Here is a 16853-nt window from a genome sequence, read left to right on the forward strand (position 1 = left end):
AAACGCCAAGCACTGCTTACGGAATTCTTCATCACTACGGCTTAAACATCGAGTGCTGGTGGCAATAAATTGCTCTTTGAAGGTGTCATCTTTGTTTCACCCGTGTTCATTAGACAGCTGCGATGCGGGGAAATCGGTTTCTTTAGGACTCAGTGGGCATAAAAGTAATTGCTTAATCGAATTTGTCGGAAGATATTTAATGTAAGCTTTCCGCTTTAGTGGGAGCACGTAAGCGCTTCTACACACTGTCCGCGTGTACTCCGCTTGGCTCACAATCATGGCTATCTCTAGTGTCGTGGTTGCATCACGCGCCCATACTGCAGAACCTTTGTGCATGAAAAAAGTATTTCGAAAGCTTTATAGCACCCTTCCGCTGTTGGCCCGCCGCACCCCTCAACGTCGCGCCTAAGCCTACCACTGAACGGACGAAAAGAGGCGTAACTTCGAACCAGCACCTCGCCGGGGTGAAGTTCACGGGGCATGGACACGGTTTCAATTGACCAACAGCGGCGTTTAGTATTGACCGAAATGAAAAAATAAAAAGTGGAAACCTAGTCTGCTATCACATTAAATGAGGCGTTGCGGGAAAAAGCACCGGTTTTATGAAGACACATGAACTACCGTCGGCTATCCGAATTCTATTGCCTAAGCGTTGAAACTTTTAATTCACACAATTTTCGCGGCCAGTTTTAGTACAAATTTCGCCTTAAGTGGAGAGGTAACTACATAGCAGTTGTTTCAGGGCAATGGGCAAAGTTTTGAAGCCTCAATAACTGGTTAAATAAACTGTAAAATCGAAACCTCAATTTTATGAAACTATCGATTTAACGAAATTTCCGCTTCCAAGTACGACTTCGTTATATTGAGATTTAACTGTATTCTTCTTTTGAGTGATAGAGGTAACTTACTGTTCAGAATGCTGGCTGAGTGCAGCCCAACCCATACCCATACCCATTTTGCATCGGATTTCTCTCTTGTGGTTAAGGTCAGCAATGACCACCTCGCCGAGGTGGTAATAGTGGAATCTCATTGATACGATTTGGCATGATACGTTTTTCGGGATAATGCATTTTTTCCTCCCCTGCCAACATGCCTCAGAAATAGCGCATTTTCGTGCGTTTAATACAATCACATTTTTACCTAAAACTGGATATTACGATGGGAAAGCGGAACTTTGACTGAGATTTCTAAAAATCTTGCGCTTATTCTTCGCTATGCTTGCTTAAACCGCATTCCAATTAACCGCTATCTGCACGTTGCAGAGCCGCGGCAGCGCTGGTTTTGTGGCAGAAACATCGCTGCCAGGTGTGGCCCAACGATTATGGTACATGGGGCAATGCATCGCACCATCTAGCGAAACGTAACATAAGCAAGGACGGTGCGCAACGCTCACGGTAGGCAGCGATTTCCCTTCCCGACATCTCGCAATGCTCCGTCCTTCCCACACTGTTGTTTGTTCTTTTTCTGCTTTGTTGCTGTGTTCCGTGCTGCTGCTGTTTTCTGTAGGCTTGTGACAATGTCGAGGAAGCGCAAGGCACTCAGGTTAAAAGAAACAGTGGAAATTGTACCCATATGTGAAGAGAACCTGAAGAGCAAGCGCGTGGACTTGGCACGTGAGCTCAGTTCGCGGTGTCAAAGGGAAACTTCGGGGGGGTTTTTGGCCCTGGAATGGAAGACTGACTGCTTGCATGATTCAATGAAGTGACAGCGGCAGGGTGAACATGGATGGATTAGTCCTACACGAAGCAATTGACAACATCACGCTCTTCTTCAATATTAACGACTTCTATGCGCCCAGCGGCTAGCTTCACCGATTTAAGGCACAACACGGATTGTTGCACAAAACAGTGTAGCCCAAAACAAAAATGCAAAATACCGGCAGCCTCTTTTTTTACGTTCCACAAGAAATTATTACATTGAAAAAAAAAAGGGAAAGTGCAGTAGAAATTGACCAGCGACTTCAATGTCGGTCAATAAATACGAGTTGCTGACGGAGTATGCATATTTTCCTTTCTTTTAACCTTTTCGGATATTACGATTCTCGCATAATACGTTCTATTTTCTGTTTCCTGTGAAAAATATATCAACAAGATTTCACTGTTTATTCTTCTACTTGTTCTAGTGCTGTGCTTCCTAAGTTGAAGAGGGCACTTTCAGCATGTCTATTTATCATTACTTTATATTTCAGCATGTCTATTTATCATTACTTTATATTTCAGCATGTCTATTTATCATTACTTTATATTTATTAATGTCTATTTGTAGCCCCACGGCCAAGCTTTCTGATTGTACTTCCTCAAACATTTGCATGTGATCCACAGACTCACTTAGCAAGACTGTCGTGTGCAAGCCTCAAATGGGTCAAGTATTCTCCATTTATCTGCAATTCTGCCTTGTTCCAGTCAAGCTTCCTAAGTAGCCCCCATAGACACACTGTGAACAGTTTCGGCAAAATGGTACCTCCCTGTTGTACACCCTCCCACCGATATGTCCCTTATACAGTAGAATCTCGATAAACGGAAATCGCTTATTAAACGGAATTGCTCCTTAAATGGAACAGTTGCCTGGAATTTGGTTGGTTTTGTATTCAGATAACATAAAAAAACTCGGTAATCGGAACTAAAATTCCCGCATCACCGTGTAAACGGAACCAGAAATGGAACTTCTTGTGAAATCCACTGGCATGAAAATCAGCTTTTTACGGTTCTGGCTGTTTTGAACTTGTTTTTTTTTTCTTCCTCCATGCTTTTTTTAGCCTTGTTGGCCTCGTAAGCCTCGTCTCGTAGGTGGTTAGCCGTGTTAGCGCACATCGCAGTTCTTGTTCCAGTCGTTCGGTCTCGATTCTAGACGCCGAGGCTACAGGGCTCACCTCCTGTCGCCTCGTTCGTGCCATCGTTGTGCTATTCGTCCTTCATTACCACGTTGCCGTCTTCTAAATTCGGTGGCTCGTAAGCACTCGCGAAGTTGAGGCCTCTATACTCGGTGACAACTTAAGAACGGCACCGGAAGTTGCCGCTGTGCCTTATCACCGTAGCCGGATATTTCTCCGCGCGGCGCAAGTAGGGCGTTACTGGGAATACTTTGAACATGGCGTGAGCTTTTTCCTGATTCTATGGACTTAATATGCTTATAAACGACTCCAGTGACGACAAAAAAACTGCGTGAGACAAGGCAGATGATATCACGCATTCATAGCAAACCCCTTTCAAAACGCGCGCGCACTGACGTCACGGGTCTGGCGCTTTGGCGGAGTGATACACTACATGAGGTGGTGCCGTTCTTGAGTTGTAACCAAGTATAGCCTCCGTGAAGATGCAGTTGCAAGGAGTCAAACAAAAATAATTGACGCATTTTGTAGTGCACAGCGACTCATTGTTGCCAAATCAACTTTGTGAATGCTGTGCCTACGCTTCTTGTAGTTTTCTTGCTTTCTGAAAACTATCAGCTACAGTCACTTTCTAGTGGTTAGAGTTCCATGAAATGCCCTTAGAAGTGTGTACACACATAAATTTGCACCTTAGAACATCTCTCTCAGTAAACGGAACTCCTGTTAAACGGAACTAATTTTTCCGGTCCCTTGAAGTTCCGTTTATCGAGTCTACTGTATATGCCATCCATGAGCTTTATGTAGTTCTCCCCTATTCCCTGGTCTTTCATAGCGCCAAACACTGCTGCGGTGTTTACTAAATAAAACCCTTTTTCTAGTCTACACATTCCGTGTAAAGGGGCTTACCAAACTCCGCAGATTTTTCTATCACTTGATTGACGACATGGATGTGATCCACTGTTGAGTGTCCTTGCCCTAACCCAGCCTGCTTTCTGGGTTGCTGGCAATCTAGGCCATCACTTATGTGGTTGGCTATTACTTTGGTAACCAGTTTGTTTGCAACTGAGAGTAGGCTGGTAAGTCTAATTTATAAGCTGTTTTTTTTTTTTTTTTTTTGCAGGTGTCTTTCTGCATGCTTAAAGCAGAGACCCACATTACGAAAACCGCATCTGCTTGAAGCATTTCAAAGAAGGCAACTTCCTTAGAAACATTCAGGGTTCGTGCAGGCTTCAAACGCAATAATTCAAGGGTTTTCAAGGACTTTCAAAGACCAGAAAATAAATTTTTACAAAGGGGCCCTAAATAGGCTTCCAAAGGTGGCCATTTCAATCGCGCAATCGCTAGAGTAGCCCTTCACGACAACGTTACCAAATATTACATCTCTGCGCAAAGAAGGGGCAGCACAAGCACGCAGAAAAGATCCTTCCTCCCTTTCCCTGTTCACTTACCAATCCTCGTCGCCCCACTGCCGTGCTCTGGCGCAGCCTCTATGACGCACCAAGCACTGAACAGTACGGTGCCGCTATTGGTGGGCTGTAGCCAATCAGCGTTCCCGGCTCTGGGGGAAACGCAGGTGCACGTTTCAGTGAGGGACGAATGTTAATAGGGACGAATGTCGATGGTCACCATCCGTCACACAAGCATAGCCGAGTTTGTAGATACAGCATGCTGCTTTTAAGGTATGATAACGCCGAAAAACAGGGAGAGCCGCTAACACGACCGCGGCGAGCGTCTGCCTGCACGGTCGACAAGGAGCCCACCCTGCGGTGTATGCACGGCACGGCACACATCGCAGCAGCTAACGCTTGTCACCACCGGCCAGAGTGGGACTATTGCTGAAAATCAGTTTATAAATGCGTGACAGAGGGTGAGAGTGCGGTGAATGAGTGCGTTAGTGATCGTCGTCGGCGTGGCTTCGTAAAGCGGTGATGAAATAACTGCGGCGATGCTAAACCTTTTCTGCCGACCTCGGAGGGACCTGTTCACTGTGACAGCGCCGCATCCAGAAACACTAGAGGGCCGCTAGTCGTCGGTGGAAATCTTCAATTACTGTTTCGAGCAAGCATGTTGTGCTTGGGACTCCCCTAGCTGACCTTCAAACGCTCATTTCCCCTATTCTAGAACTAACGTGCCGACGCGAGCACTGCCGACGCGAAGAACACGGCTGCACGGCAGTTCAATGCAGGCCGACCGCCGACCAGCCCCATTCAGCAGTAACGGCTGTAGTAGGCAGAGAATTGCCATCAACTGCTAAAAAAAAAAAAAGCTCGACGTACAACCGAGCATCTGGAATCAGCAAGGGCCTTGCCCTGTTTCTCTAGGTGGTCTTGCGCCTGGTCGGTGACGTCACAGCTTCCACAGTGCTTTGGAGGTGCAATGAGAGGGTAAAAGCTCCAGGTCTTATTGCTGGCCCTTTTTGATGAACAACTCTGCTAATACTCAACGCTTTTAAAACCATTTTTGCGGTAGGCAGTGATGTGATTGGGCCGAGTCGTTTTGGAGCAGCTTTTGGAGCAGCCAAAGTAGGTTTTGGAACAGCCAGAACGAGCATTAGGATTTGAGAAATATTGCCAGAAGGGAGATTTCAACCTTTGGAACCCCGAATAGGGCCTCTTCAATGGAGATTTATATTTAAAACTATTTCAATACAATGCGAAAATTCTTTATTGCACAATACCTAAGAACATTAGCGCAAAGCACTTAGATGATTGCTAACGAATTTGTGAAAGCCCCCCACCTTTATTTTGCATTTCTTTGTGGGTGTTTAGAAGTTTTTCATTTTTCTTGCTGTTTTTCTCAGGCTTTTTACCTTCAAAACGTACGCAATGTTGCCTGCATCTCCTGTTTATTCAGCAGTGCTACCAGCTGAAAATACCGTCAGCAACTGTTGCTGCTAGCTTCGGCTTTGTTTTTCTTATATTGTCAATCTCCGTCTCGAGTTCAACTGCCTTGCTCCTGCAAGCTGCTTTTTTTTTCTTTTTTTTTTCCAGAGTTTTCATACTTTGGAAAATCTATTTGCTTCTATGTGCGTACTGTTCACACTCGGTCGAACAAATTATATTGTTAAATCGAAAACTTTGTAAAACTGGGGCTGTCATTTCATCAAGAGCAGTTGATTCCTTAAATTCGATTAGACGAAAGTGCGGCGCATCTCGGCACCTACCGTGACATCATAAGTGAGGCAGCCGCGGCACTCGACTACCGATACTTTGGCAATGCAATGATAATTTAGCAATGACAATACCAATAAAACGCTCGGTGTTCCGGAAGAAATGAATTTATTTTTTGACAAAAGAGGCTGTGATTTTCACCTGCGTGCGCTTCTTTAAGCTTTGGGCGGGCAGACTTTTGCTTCATGTTGGCATGACTTTTAAGCACCGATTCTCCCACTGACGACATGTCAAACCGTGCCCGTCTTCTGCATTCTATGTGCTCTATCCTAATATGGCTGAACTCAGGGTCGTCCACCACACAAGGTTAACCGTAGCCGCCAGAAAAAAAAGGAAAACTGAGAAAGAATGGGACGACAGGAAAGTTGTTAGAAAGGAGACAGGAAAGCGAAAGGTGAAGGGGAGGACAGGAAAAGGCGACTGCCAATTCCCCCCGGGCGGGTCAGACCGGAGGTGCCGTCTACAAGAAGCGGAGGCCAAAGTGGTGTGTTGCCTTCGCCAAAGGGCCTTCAAGGTCCAAACACTCGGTGTCGGCTCAACCACCAGGACCCTCTTTTCCCCGGGCACGGCGCTGCCACGCACGGCTAGACGTGGGTGCTCATAGTCCGTGGTGTCGCACAGTACACGCAAACATCTGCTTTAGAAGACGGGGGTATTCCACCAATAGTAGCCAACTTTTACACTCTGCTGCCCCCCCATCTACCACATCCAATGGTGAATTGGGTCCCCTCGGCCAAAGTACACCCACCCGCATGCGCTCGCTGAAGGCCTCCTTGTTCTCCTGCGTGAGGCGGCGGATCTCGTCGTTGAGCCGGTCCACCTCCTGCTGGTCGGTGACCGACAGCTGCGTCAGCAGGTCCTGCTGCAGCTCGGACCGCAGCGACTGCTCAGTCGACTCCATCGACTTCAGGCTCGAGTCCAGGCTGGCCAGGCTGCGCTCCTGCCGGGGGGGAAGGAGGGGGGGCAGAGGATGTGGCCGAGCGTTTCCGCAGGGGCCTGCCAGGCTATAGCCTAGAGGCGCGCGGTAACTTGGGGTGGCTGCTCACAGCGTGGCAGACGGTCCCACGAGCAGGCTACCAACTTGGTGTTAAAAGAGCATGACATCATCCTCGGGCACTCACGAACTCCTAAAGCCCACCAATATGCTCAATTGGGGATAAATTGCAACCCCGAAATAAAAAGCTTTACAGTACTGCATGGTCTAGAAACACGAAAGAACTGAAACGAGACAGGTTGCAATGGGAAGAGTTCACTTAAAAATTAAAAGAAATTGTTTTAAGAGCCATGCCCCCCCCTGAAAAAGGCACCGAAACAAAAATTCTGCATCTTGGTTTTTTGTTGCAATAAGTAGCTAATGACGTACTTATCACGTGTGGGAACCCCATTTGCTTCAGCGTGCGACAGTTGTTTCATTACAGACGTTTTTAATGCGGCCAGTCGCAGTTTCGGTTTTAGCGGGTGCCGGGAAACAAGGGATTTTGCATAAAAAAAGCTGGCCACGTGACCATCGGAGGGATATCGCAGAGCAGAGCTACCATAGCACTGTCGAATCCACGTCGCCCGTAGGTTCTGCGAATTCCCCAAAGTACTGATCTCGTCAGCCACTTAGTTATTAAGCGACCGTGGACGTGATGCAGGCACTGCAAGTGCAAATTGCTGCCACAGCTAGAGAATGATGCGCGACGCTCGAGGCAGTGGGTGGAGAGACGTGTGCTGGGAGCAGCCGGCCGGTCTGCCTACAAGTCCACCTACAGATGTGTTAGCAGCCACAGCCAATCGAATATCCACTTCAGTGGATATTCGATTGCCGCTCTCGTAAGCGGTGCAGATGACGATTTTTAATGCAATTCACCATCGCATCATTAACTCCTTTCTCGTATGTGCTGCCTGATTTGGGACTTGAGTCCAATTTCGTGCAGCTTCGTACGCTATCGCTAGAGCTACCTGCGCCGGCCGCCGCGCGCAGCGACCATGCGGCTTGCTTTTCGTGTCTCCGGCACATTGTCACGTCCAGTATAATGAAGTGCCTGGAATAAAAAAAGCAATAAAAATAAAGTGCCTGGAATCACTGTAGAACTTAGGTCATGGCCAGCTGACCTATCAGCCAACGAAATTCCGGCACCTCCGCCGCCAACAATCGGATCGTTTGTTGCTTGAGAGCAGAAGCTCCGCCCTCCGATTGGAGCGGCGAGCCAGCGAGAACCGCCAGCAGTGCGGAAGCGGCTAACACAAACTCGTGACATGTTTGGATGTTGTTTATTTACTCAACATCCAGGGGATGTCGATTGCGCGAGGTCCTCTGCTGGCTGCTCCGTTGCGTTTTGCACACTTTAAAATTGATTTTAAATATGTTCTAGGCTGTATTTGCCGCTGATATTTTGCAGATGATGTATGCGTGTTCACACCAATCTACTTCCAAAGTTATCTCGCCTTTGAAATTTTGTGTCAGTAACCCTTTAGAGAAACTAAAAAGAAGCTAGCTTTCAGCAAAGACAGAATGCACGCACTCAGAGACAAGCACAGTAAATAACGCTTCTAAAAGAGAACGACGATAGTGTAGACAGGTTAAATGACAACCTAACAACAGTAATCGCAGAATCAGCAGCAACTGTGGAACAAACAGCATGTAGGGAACAAACTGGAAAACTAACTCGGAAAATGAAGGACCTAATTGTGAAATGTACGAACATAAATAACTCGGAAAATGAAGGACCTAATTGTGAAATGTACGAACATCAAAGTGTCAAATACGGTGGATCAAACTGAATCAGCCGAGCTGTCGAAACTGATTAGCAAAAGCAAAACTAACAACATTCGTGCACACAACATGGGGCAGTGATCGAGGAAACGCTGGAACCAGGAGGGAGCTTGAAAGCAACAAAGAGGAAGCTCGCCATCAGCAAAGACAGAATGCAAGCACTCATAGGCGAGCAGGGCAACATTGCAGACATGGACACGATAATAAAAGTAGTGGAACGATTTTACACCAGGCTATATGCCAGCAACGTCTGACCAGGGTGGAACTGCGAGGCACGCAAGCTTAGCTCCAATGTCCCCCCCTAGTAACCAAAGACGAAGTAGAAAAGGCTCTCGAGGGCATGAAAAGAGAAAATTGACTGAAAAAGCTTGCTTCACTACTTTCGCAATGCTTAAGGAGCCATGAAGAGAAAACACAAGTTTGGTTCATTCGAAAGATTGCCTCATTAGAATTGCCTCAAAACTACCAAGCAGTGTCTCGGTGAGTCTCATGATGTGGGATATGCCAGAAATGCCATTCTCTGCTTAAAGGAGCCATGAAGAGAAAACACAAGTTTGGTTCATTCAAAAGATTGCCTTGTTAGAATCGTACTGACACCACTTTTAATGTAAACTTCGCTCAAATAAGCTACATAATTAGGAAAAAAGGGAATGGCCATGCGACCCACTAGCTCATTTCCCGAACAGAACCTATGATGTCATACCAGACAGCTCTGCGATTGGCAGAGGGCGGCAAAAGCAAACGCAAATTAGGCAGAGCTTATAAGCTTGCCGAACGAGGTATTTAGGGCACATTCTTCTTAAAGCCCTAAGAATGGTGGGACACACAGTGGAAGTTAGGAAAGCACACGTAAATATAGAAGTACCGATGCGCACTGCTGTTGGTACTGCGCGCACTATGCTTGGTTTAGCTGCACAGGACTGCGGGGCTTTGGGGTTGTTTCAGACGACACTGGCTGATTGACGCAATCGACGATGTCTTACGTGACCGTATTTGTCGAGCGAGCACCATGTTTCACGAAACCATTGTCTCCATGAACAAAACAAGCCAGGTACAAATACGTTGACAAACAAACCAAAGGCAGAAAACGGCTTGCCGCGGTGTGGTGGCGCCATCTAGGTTCACTAGCGGTAAACAAGGCCCTGTGATGTCATTGCAGACATGAAAACGCACTATTTATCAGGAAAATAAAAGTTTTAACTTTAATTAATTAATTTCTCAGTGAATAAAGCATCGTTTGCATTCGGACAAGCGCTGGGGGCACAATAAAACACGAAATCTTTCGAATAACACAAACTTGTGTTTTGTCTCCATGGCTCCTTAATTAAAGGGGCACTGACACAAAATTTTGAAGGCGAGATAACTTCGGAGATAGATTGGTGTGAACACGTATACATCATCTGCAAAATATCAGCAGCGAATACAGCCTAGAACATATTTAAAGGGGCCCTGAAAGGCATTTTGAGCACACTAAATGAACTAGCGCAATCGTTAGATAGGGTCGTCAACGTCATCTGTGCCAAGTATTACTCTTTTACGGGCAGCGGAAAGCTCACACTTTTGTTGCAAAGTTTGTCGTTTTTTTCTCACCCTTCCCTTCGTGTTTTTGGACGCCGCCATCTTCACATGTCTACATCATCAATTCCCATATGTTCGTCATGAGCTAGACATCCTGCTATTGGGCGGCTTTTTCACGCACTTCCGGCAAAGAGATGAGTCGTCTGCTCAGCATCGGCTCGCCCGCTGATCTGCCAGCGGAGTGCCGGAGTGTTGGACATTTTACGACAAACGAAACAAGTGTACACAAACGCTTAACCGTTTGTATTGAATGCAACACGGCCATAGCACGACATGGATTTTAGGTTACATGAGTACGTACCATAAAGAAAGCCCCGTGGCACTTCTTTGGTGCAATCGCAGAGAACGCCCTGAGCCGAATGCCAGGGTTTGACGCGTACATTTTATTCAACTTCAAAACAATCCAGAGATGCGTTTCAAACGAACGCAACGTCACAACATGCGTTGCAAGTCTGAACCGCGATTGACAGACGATGGGTTGCCTCCTCCTGCCCGTCGTAAATTCGGCACTCACCTCACACCCGGTTTACGTGGACGAACAGCAAGTCACAACTCTGGCGCGCAAGCGAGAAGGCTTTTAGCCAGGCACACTACACATACCCTATGCGAGGTTGAGTCGTACGTCGTTCGAGAAAGATAATCCAGACCATGGGAAGCACTATCCACCCGCAGAAGTACAATGTCGCATTTCATCGCGAAACGAACGCGTCCACAACACACAGGAGGCGATGCACACACACACACAGCTTCGGTCACTGCATTGGCTTAGCTGCAAGCTTCGTTCGGACAATCAGCGATGCTACGACGATACAGAGCTGCGTGAGGACGACGTGCTAACCACTTCACGTATTTAAAAACACAGGGGCAAAGAACTAGGTTAATCGGAAGCAAAAAATATGTCCTCCATTATAGTGCCTGAAATATACTGGCTAGTGTGCCGAGAGCGGGCTCCAGGCGGGCGCCGGGAGCGATGTACGCGGCCGGCTGCAGCTTGGGGCGCTGCCGTGCGGGAGTGTGCGCGTTCGTTCGGCCCGAGCAGATCGCGCGGTTACCTCCGAGCTGCGGCGCAGACGGCAGCGGCAGAACTTTCCATTCCCGCTTGCGAAGAAAGCGAGCGAATGCGACGGAAATTCTGTCGCGCGACGAAAATTTGTCCCGACCATTCGACAAAAACGATCGTCGCGCGACAAAGCGACGGAATTCCTGCCGCTTTCACTCGCTTTCGTCGCAAGTGCGAACGGGCCTTTATGCGCAATCACATAAAACAAGCTCTTGCTTATCGCCTGAGCATACGGTTGATATCTGACTACGTTACACTGTGCTTGCCAGTGTATTTAAACGATGTCACTAGGTTTGAAACGTACGCGCTCGGCGTGCAGCTTTGTAAACGCAAGCGGCCTCACATACGCACGCTATTTTGCTGCTAATAGAGTTTTAGTACAGCGTTTGTGGTCTTTGCATACGCTAAACGCTAAATTTTTGCATCCCGCTACGTAAACACTGCGAGGGGAGTTTTAGTAGAGCGGTAGAGCGTCTAATCAGTTTTGCGTAGCGACACACTAATGCATACGGCGCCATCTGTCAAATGTTTTCCGAAATGTCTCACCGGCTCATCTGCTATCGGAGTGCCGGAGTGTTTGGACATTTTACGACTATCCAAACAAGTGCAAACATACGCTTTCCCGTCAGTGTTGAATGCAACACATGGGTGCAGCTTGTCAGAACACGGGTTCTCGCTGATCGAGTGCGGCGTTGGTTTGCTCTGCGCCTTCCCGTTCATCACCGCTGATAAAGCGATCCAATCCGGCGCGTTTTGTGCACGGGTTCTGTGTCGGTTTAAAATGTCCTTTTTCACATGCCGCCGGTAGTAGGAATTACAACCGCCGCAAAATAACACCCGGCACCAGCGGGGTCACATCTGAGACCGCGCTTTTTGGATAAACAGTGCGCGGTGCACCAAAGGGAACGAGCGCACGATTCTCCCCGCGCGGCTGCGAATTCGCCGCCGATACCAACGGCAGCTACGTACACCGCGAAAGGGCAAGGCCAGGCCGCACACATGCGGCCAGGTCCTTCGTTCGTTTTTCCAGCCTTTAGAGTAGTGTCCATGGGGTCAACAAAGATGAAAAAGCCGAAAGAGCTGGCCCATAGCAGACGGCAGTCTGTGGGAGCGCAATAGCGGAAGTTCGTCACCGCTGAGGAGCGGAGCATCATGGGAGGGGAGGCCAACAGCGAAGAAACAGTTGAAAGGAGGAGGAAATACGGCGCGACGATAATGCGCGGTTTTTGATTTACGATTTCTCAGCTAATACTCATCGCTTTAACAAAATTCTTGCAGGAGGAGATTGCTAATACATTGCTTTATTTGGTCACATGTACATCCATGCATCGGCGGAAGGCATTTCAGGACCCCTTTAAAATCAATTTTAAAGTGTGCGAAATGCAGCCCAGCAGCCAGCAGAGGACCACGCGCAATCGACATCCCGAGGATATTGTGTAAATAAACAACATCCAAACACGTCGCGAGTTTGTGTTTGCCGCTTCCGCACTGCCGGCGTTTTTCGCCGGCTCGCCCGGCTCGCCCCTCCAATCGGAGGGCGGAGCTTCTGCTCTCGAGAACGAACGACCCGATCGTTGGCGGCGGAGGCGCCGTGATTTCGTCAGCTCATCGGGCAGCTGGCCGCGACTAAAGTTGTACAGCGATTCCAGGCACTCTGTTTCTATTACTTTTTATTACCATTGGATGCGAAAACGCGCCGGAGGCACGAAAAGCCCACTGAGCTAGCCGCATGGTCGCTGTGCAGGCGGCGGCCACGGCCGCGAAGTGGCCCAGGCCGGCGCAGGTAGCTCGAGTGATAGCTTGTTACCGCTGCACGAAATTGTCCCCAAGTCTCGACCATGGTGGCTTACATGAGAAAGGAGTTAATGATGCGATGGCGGGTTGCATTAAAAATAGTCATCTGCACCGCTTACGAGAGCGGCACTCGAATATCCGCCGCAGTGCTAAGCCGAACGCATCTGTAGGCGGCCCTGTAGGCAGACCGGCCGGCTGCTCCCAGCGCGCTTCTTGCCACCCACCGTTTCGAGCGTCGCGCGTCGTTCTTTAGTCTTTAGCCGTGGTAGCATTTGCACTCGCAGCGCCTGCGTGACATCCACGGTCGCTTTTTAATTAAGCGCCTCACGAGATCAGTACGTGGGGGCATTCACAGAAACTGCCGTCGATGCGGATCCGACAGTGCTACGGCGGCTCTGCTCTGTGATATCCCTCCGACGGTCACGTGGTCAGCTTTGTTCACACAAAATCCATCGTTTTGCGGCACCCGCTGAAACCGAAACTGCGACTGGCCGCATTGAAAATGCCTCTAATTAAACAACCGTCGCACGCTGAAGCAAATGAGGGTTCTACAGGTTATAAGTAGGTCACTAGCTACTTATCGCAACAAAAAAAAACAAGATGCAAAATTTTTGTGTGCCAGTGCCCCTTTAAGGACTCTAAAAGTGCCCATAGCCCGGAAAAACGCCAACATAATTCTGACTCTCAATAAGGGGGGCACCAAAGACCTAAGAAATACAGAACCATCAGCCTACTCAAGTTGTATACAAAATGTTTACCAAAGTAACAGCCGCATAAGTGACAGCCCAGCTTTTTAAGAACCCAGAGAGCAGGCTGTGTTTAGGAAAGGATACTCAACAATGAACTACATCCATGTCGTCAAATAAGTGATAGAAAAGTCTGCAGAGCATAACAAAAACTCTACATGGCAGTTATAAACAGAAAAGCTTTCGATTCAGTAAGCACCCAAGCAGTGCTGGAAGCATTGAAGGACCAGGGAATAGAGGAGACCTGCATAAAACTCCTAAACGAAATGTATAAAGGACGTATCGGCAGGGTAATCCTTCACAAGCAGCGCAAAAGGTTCCCGAGACAACACCTCGCCAAAATTGTTCACAGCATGCCTGGAGGAGGTATACAGGAAGGTTGACTGGAAAAACACAGGATTGCAGATGCACGGGGAATACTTGAGGTCTTGCCAAGCGAGTCTGCGGAACGCCTTCAAAAAGTGCTTGAGGAACTCAAATATGAAAGCATGGCCGTGGGGCTAAAAATAAATATGAATAAATATAAAGTAACGATGAATAAATATGCTGAAAGTACCCTGCTCATCGTATGTAACGAAACACTAGAACAAGTGGAGTATAACTATCTCCAATAGGTTGTCTGTGCTGATCCCAATTATGAGAAAGAAATCCGGCGCAGAATAGCTATGGGCTGGGATACACTCGGCAGACACCCCCAAATAATGATAGGTAAGCTACCTCTATCCCTCAAAACAAGTAGTAGTAGTATGTGGGTGTTTACGGCGCAAGGGCAGCCAAGGCCAAACAGCGCCAAGATAATATTTAGTGGTCCTTCGCTGTCATTTTAGTGTCTAAAATGTGTATGGTACGAGTATGATCCTGTTTACTAAAAGAGCTTAATATATGGGTGTAAGATATTAAAAACATGAAGATGGCCATAATGGTGGATGAAGGTGACCATGATGGGTGCGTAACCCTCGGTAGCTCTCTTAATGCTGAGAGATCCGAAAGTTGCATGTGGTACGAGATGACATTTAAAAAATCAGATTCAACGAGATATGATAATACACGTTTGTTCGTGACCGCTGGTTCGTCTCCTAAAAATAGAGGGACGAAGTGGAATTCTGTACCTGTATAAATGAGGGAACCCTCACAAGAAGATTACTATACAACCAATGCGTCCTGCCGGTGACGACAGAGTGGAAACTTGGACTTCGGTTGGCTCCATGGGCCATGGCAAGAGGAACGACGGGAGTTGCACTACGGGAGAGAGGAAAAGGAAACGGACTCGGGCTGGCCCCGTGGATGACGTGACAGCCGGTGGGCCACCAGGGTCACAGAGACGGACGAGGGGAGGGCCAGTCGCTCGATGGGAGGGCCGAGCGAGGACATGGCAACTCTCATCCTTCTTCCCACGGCGGACCCGAGATTGCCTACAAGCGTGCCCGTCGCACAGGCACATGCAGCTCCAGCAAAGCGAGGTCAGCCGAGATATGCACCAATGCGCAGTTATTTCGGCTTTATCGAGGCTACTGAGTCCTCAAACTCCCATTCTTCCAGGCACAAATCTTGTTGGGGCTCGTAATTCACTGCGCGATCAAATTTCGATGACCCAATGGCAGCCGATCTGATTTTGTCTGTGCAGTATTTGGTGGGTTGGCGGGCTGCAGAGTCAGCGTAGTCGATAGATTGATTGACTGCAGGGTGCAACGCGCCGACGCAACGCAGGCAAAGAGGCGCGCCATGGTGGACGGCTCCAGGTTAATTTTGACCACCTGGGGATCTTTAACGTGCCGAAATCTCGCACACATGGGCGTTTTTGCCTTTCGCCTTCACCAGAAAAGCGGCCGCCGTGGCTGGGAATCAAACCCGCGTCTTCCTGCTCAGCAGCATAACGCCTCAGCCACTGAGCCACCGCAGCGGGTCAGAGTCAGCGTAGTCAAGTTAATCCGAAAGAGTATGTGTTGGGAAAAAAGCGCCATAGGAAATGGGCAAGGAGGATGCAGAAAGAAGAGCAGCACTTTCGAACTGATTTTTCTACAAGACAAATTCATGTAAGCGCAAGTGTGCCCAGTGACCAAAACGTGGCCTAGGGACGGCAGTCCACACAAGTAGTCTCGCAGTGCCCACAAATCACTCACTACTCTACAAATATGCATTGCTGGGAAGACAACCTGTCAGGGGCCACACCCAAGCACCTTGTTGCGGAAAGAAGACCATCATTAGCGACCATCATTAGCAAGTGGAATAAAGGCGTTCAGAGCGGTGCCATGGCCCCGGTCCCCAACACACCTCTCGTGCGCAGCACTTGCGCACCCATCCCCATGGAAATGCCCTGCAGGATGCTTCCAAGGCAGCTGCGGCTGCACGACACTTGGACGGGCCAAGCATGCGCCAGCCCCGAGTGCCCCATTAGGCTCCCCGGGGGCCTCTACGCCAATGCCCACACCCCAACAGAAGCTGGCCCATGCTCGACTTCAGCGCATTTTGTTGGGCCCCCCGACGAACTCACCTTGGGCTGCTTGGAGCGCTCCAGGGCGGTGAGTTCCTCCTTCATGAGGCGAATGTCCGCCTTGAGCTTGTCAAAGACGTCCCTGCCAGGACGAGAGGAGGCGGTGTCAGCAGCACCACCTTGGCCCTGAGCCCCCCTTCCCGCTCACTTGTTTTTGCTGTTCTTGGTCTCGGCCTTCTGCATGTCGCTGACCACCTGGTTGATCTGGCTCTCGGTATGTAGGACAGGGTCAAGGCTCACAACTGCTGGCCAAATGAAACACCCTCTGCCCCGATCTACAGCTGTGCCCACACACACACACTCACACTGTGGAAAAGGAGGGTGCAAAACTCCAGCCACCATCGGTTGCGAGCTCCCGCCTGCCACTTTGTTGCTCGCTGGCAGCGCTGCTTTGCCTTGCAAGGTCTTCACTGGGACATGTAGGAACAT

The 16853-nt window shown here is 48.7% G+C and overlaps 1 protein-coding gene across 1 annotated transcript in view; it reads right to left on the bottom strand.

Annotated features, from left to right (window-relative positions):
• Positions 1–16853, bottom strand: part of Smc3 (structural maintenance of chromosomes 3) — a 157783-nt gene that overhangs the window by 59742 nt on the left and 81188 nt on the right. The window contains exons 14-16 of the mRNA XM_077688288.1: positions 16573–16642; positions 16425–16506; positions 6746–6937 (exon numbers count right to left, since the gene is read on the bottom strand). Of these exons, the coding sequence (XP_077544414.1) occupies positions 6746–6937; positions 16425–16506; positions 16573–16642 (344 nt within the window). The remainder of the gene's footprint in view (positions 1–6745; positions 6938–16424; positions 16507–16572; positions 16643–16853) is intronic.

This window comes from Haemaphysalis longicornis, unplaced genomic scaffold (genome assembly GCF_048455015.1).
Source record: "Haemaphysalis longicornis isolate Haplotype H1 unplaced genomic scaffold, Haemaphysalis longicornis Haplotype H1 scaffold_1, whole genome shotgun sequence".
NCBI lineage: Eukaryota > Metazoa > Arthropoda > Arachnida > Ixodida > Ixodidae > Haemaphysalis > Haemaphysalis longicornis.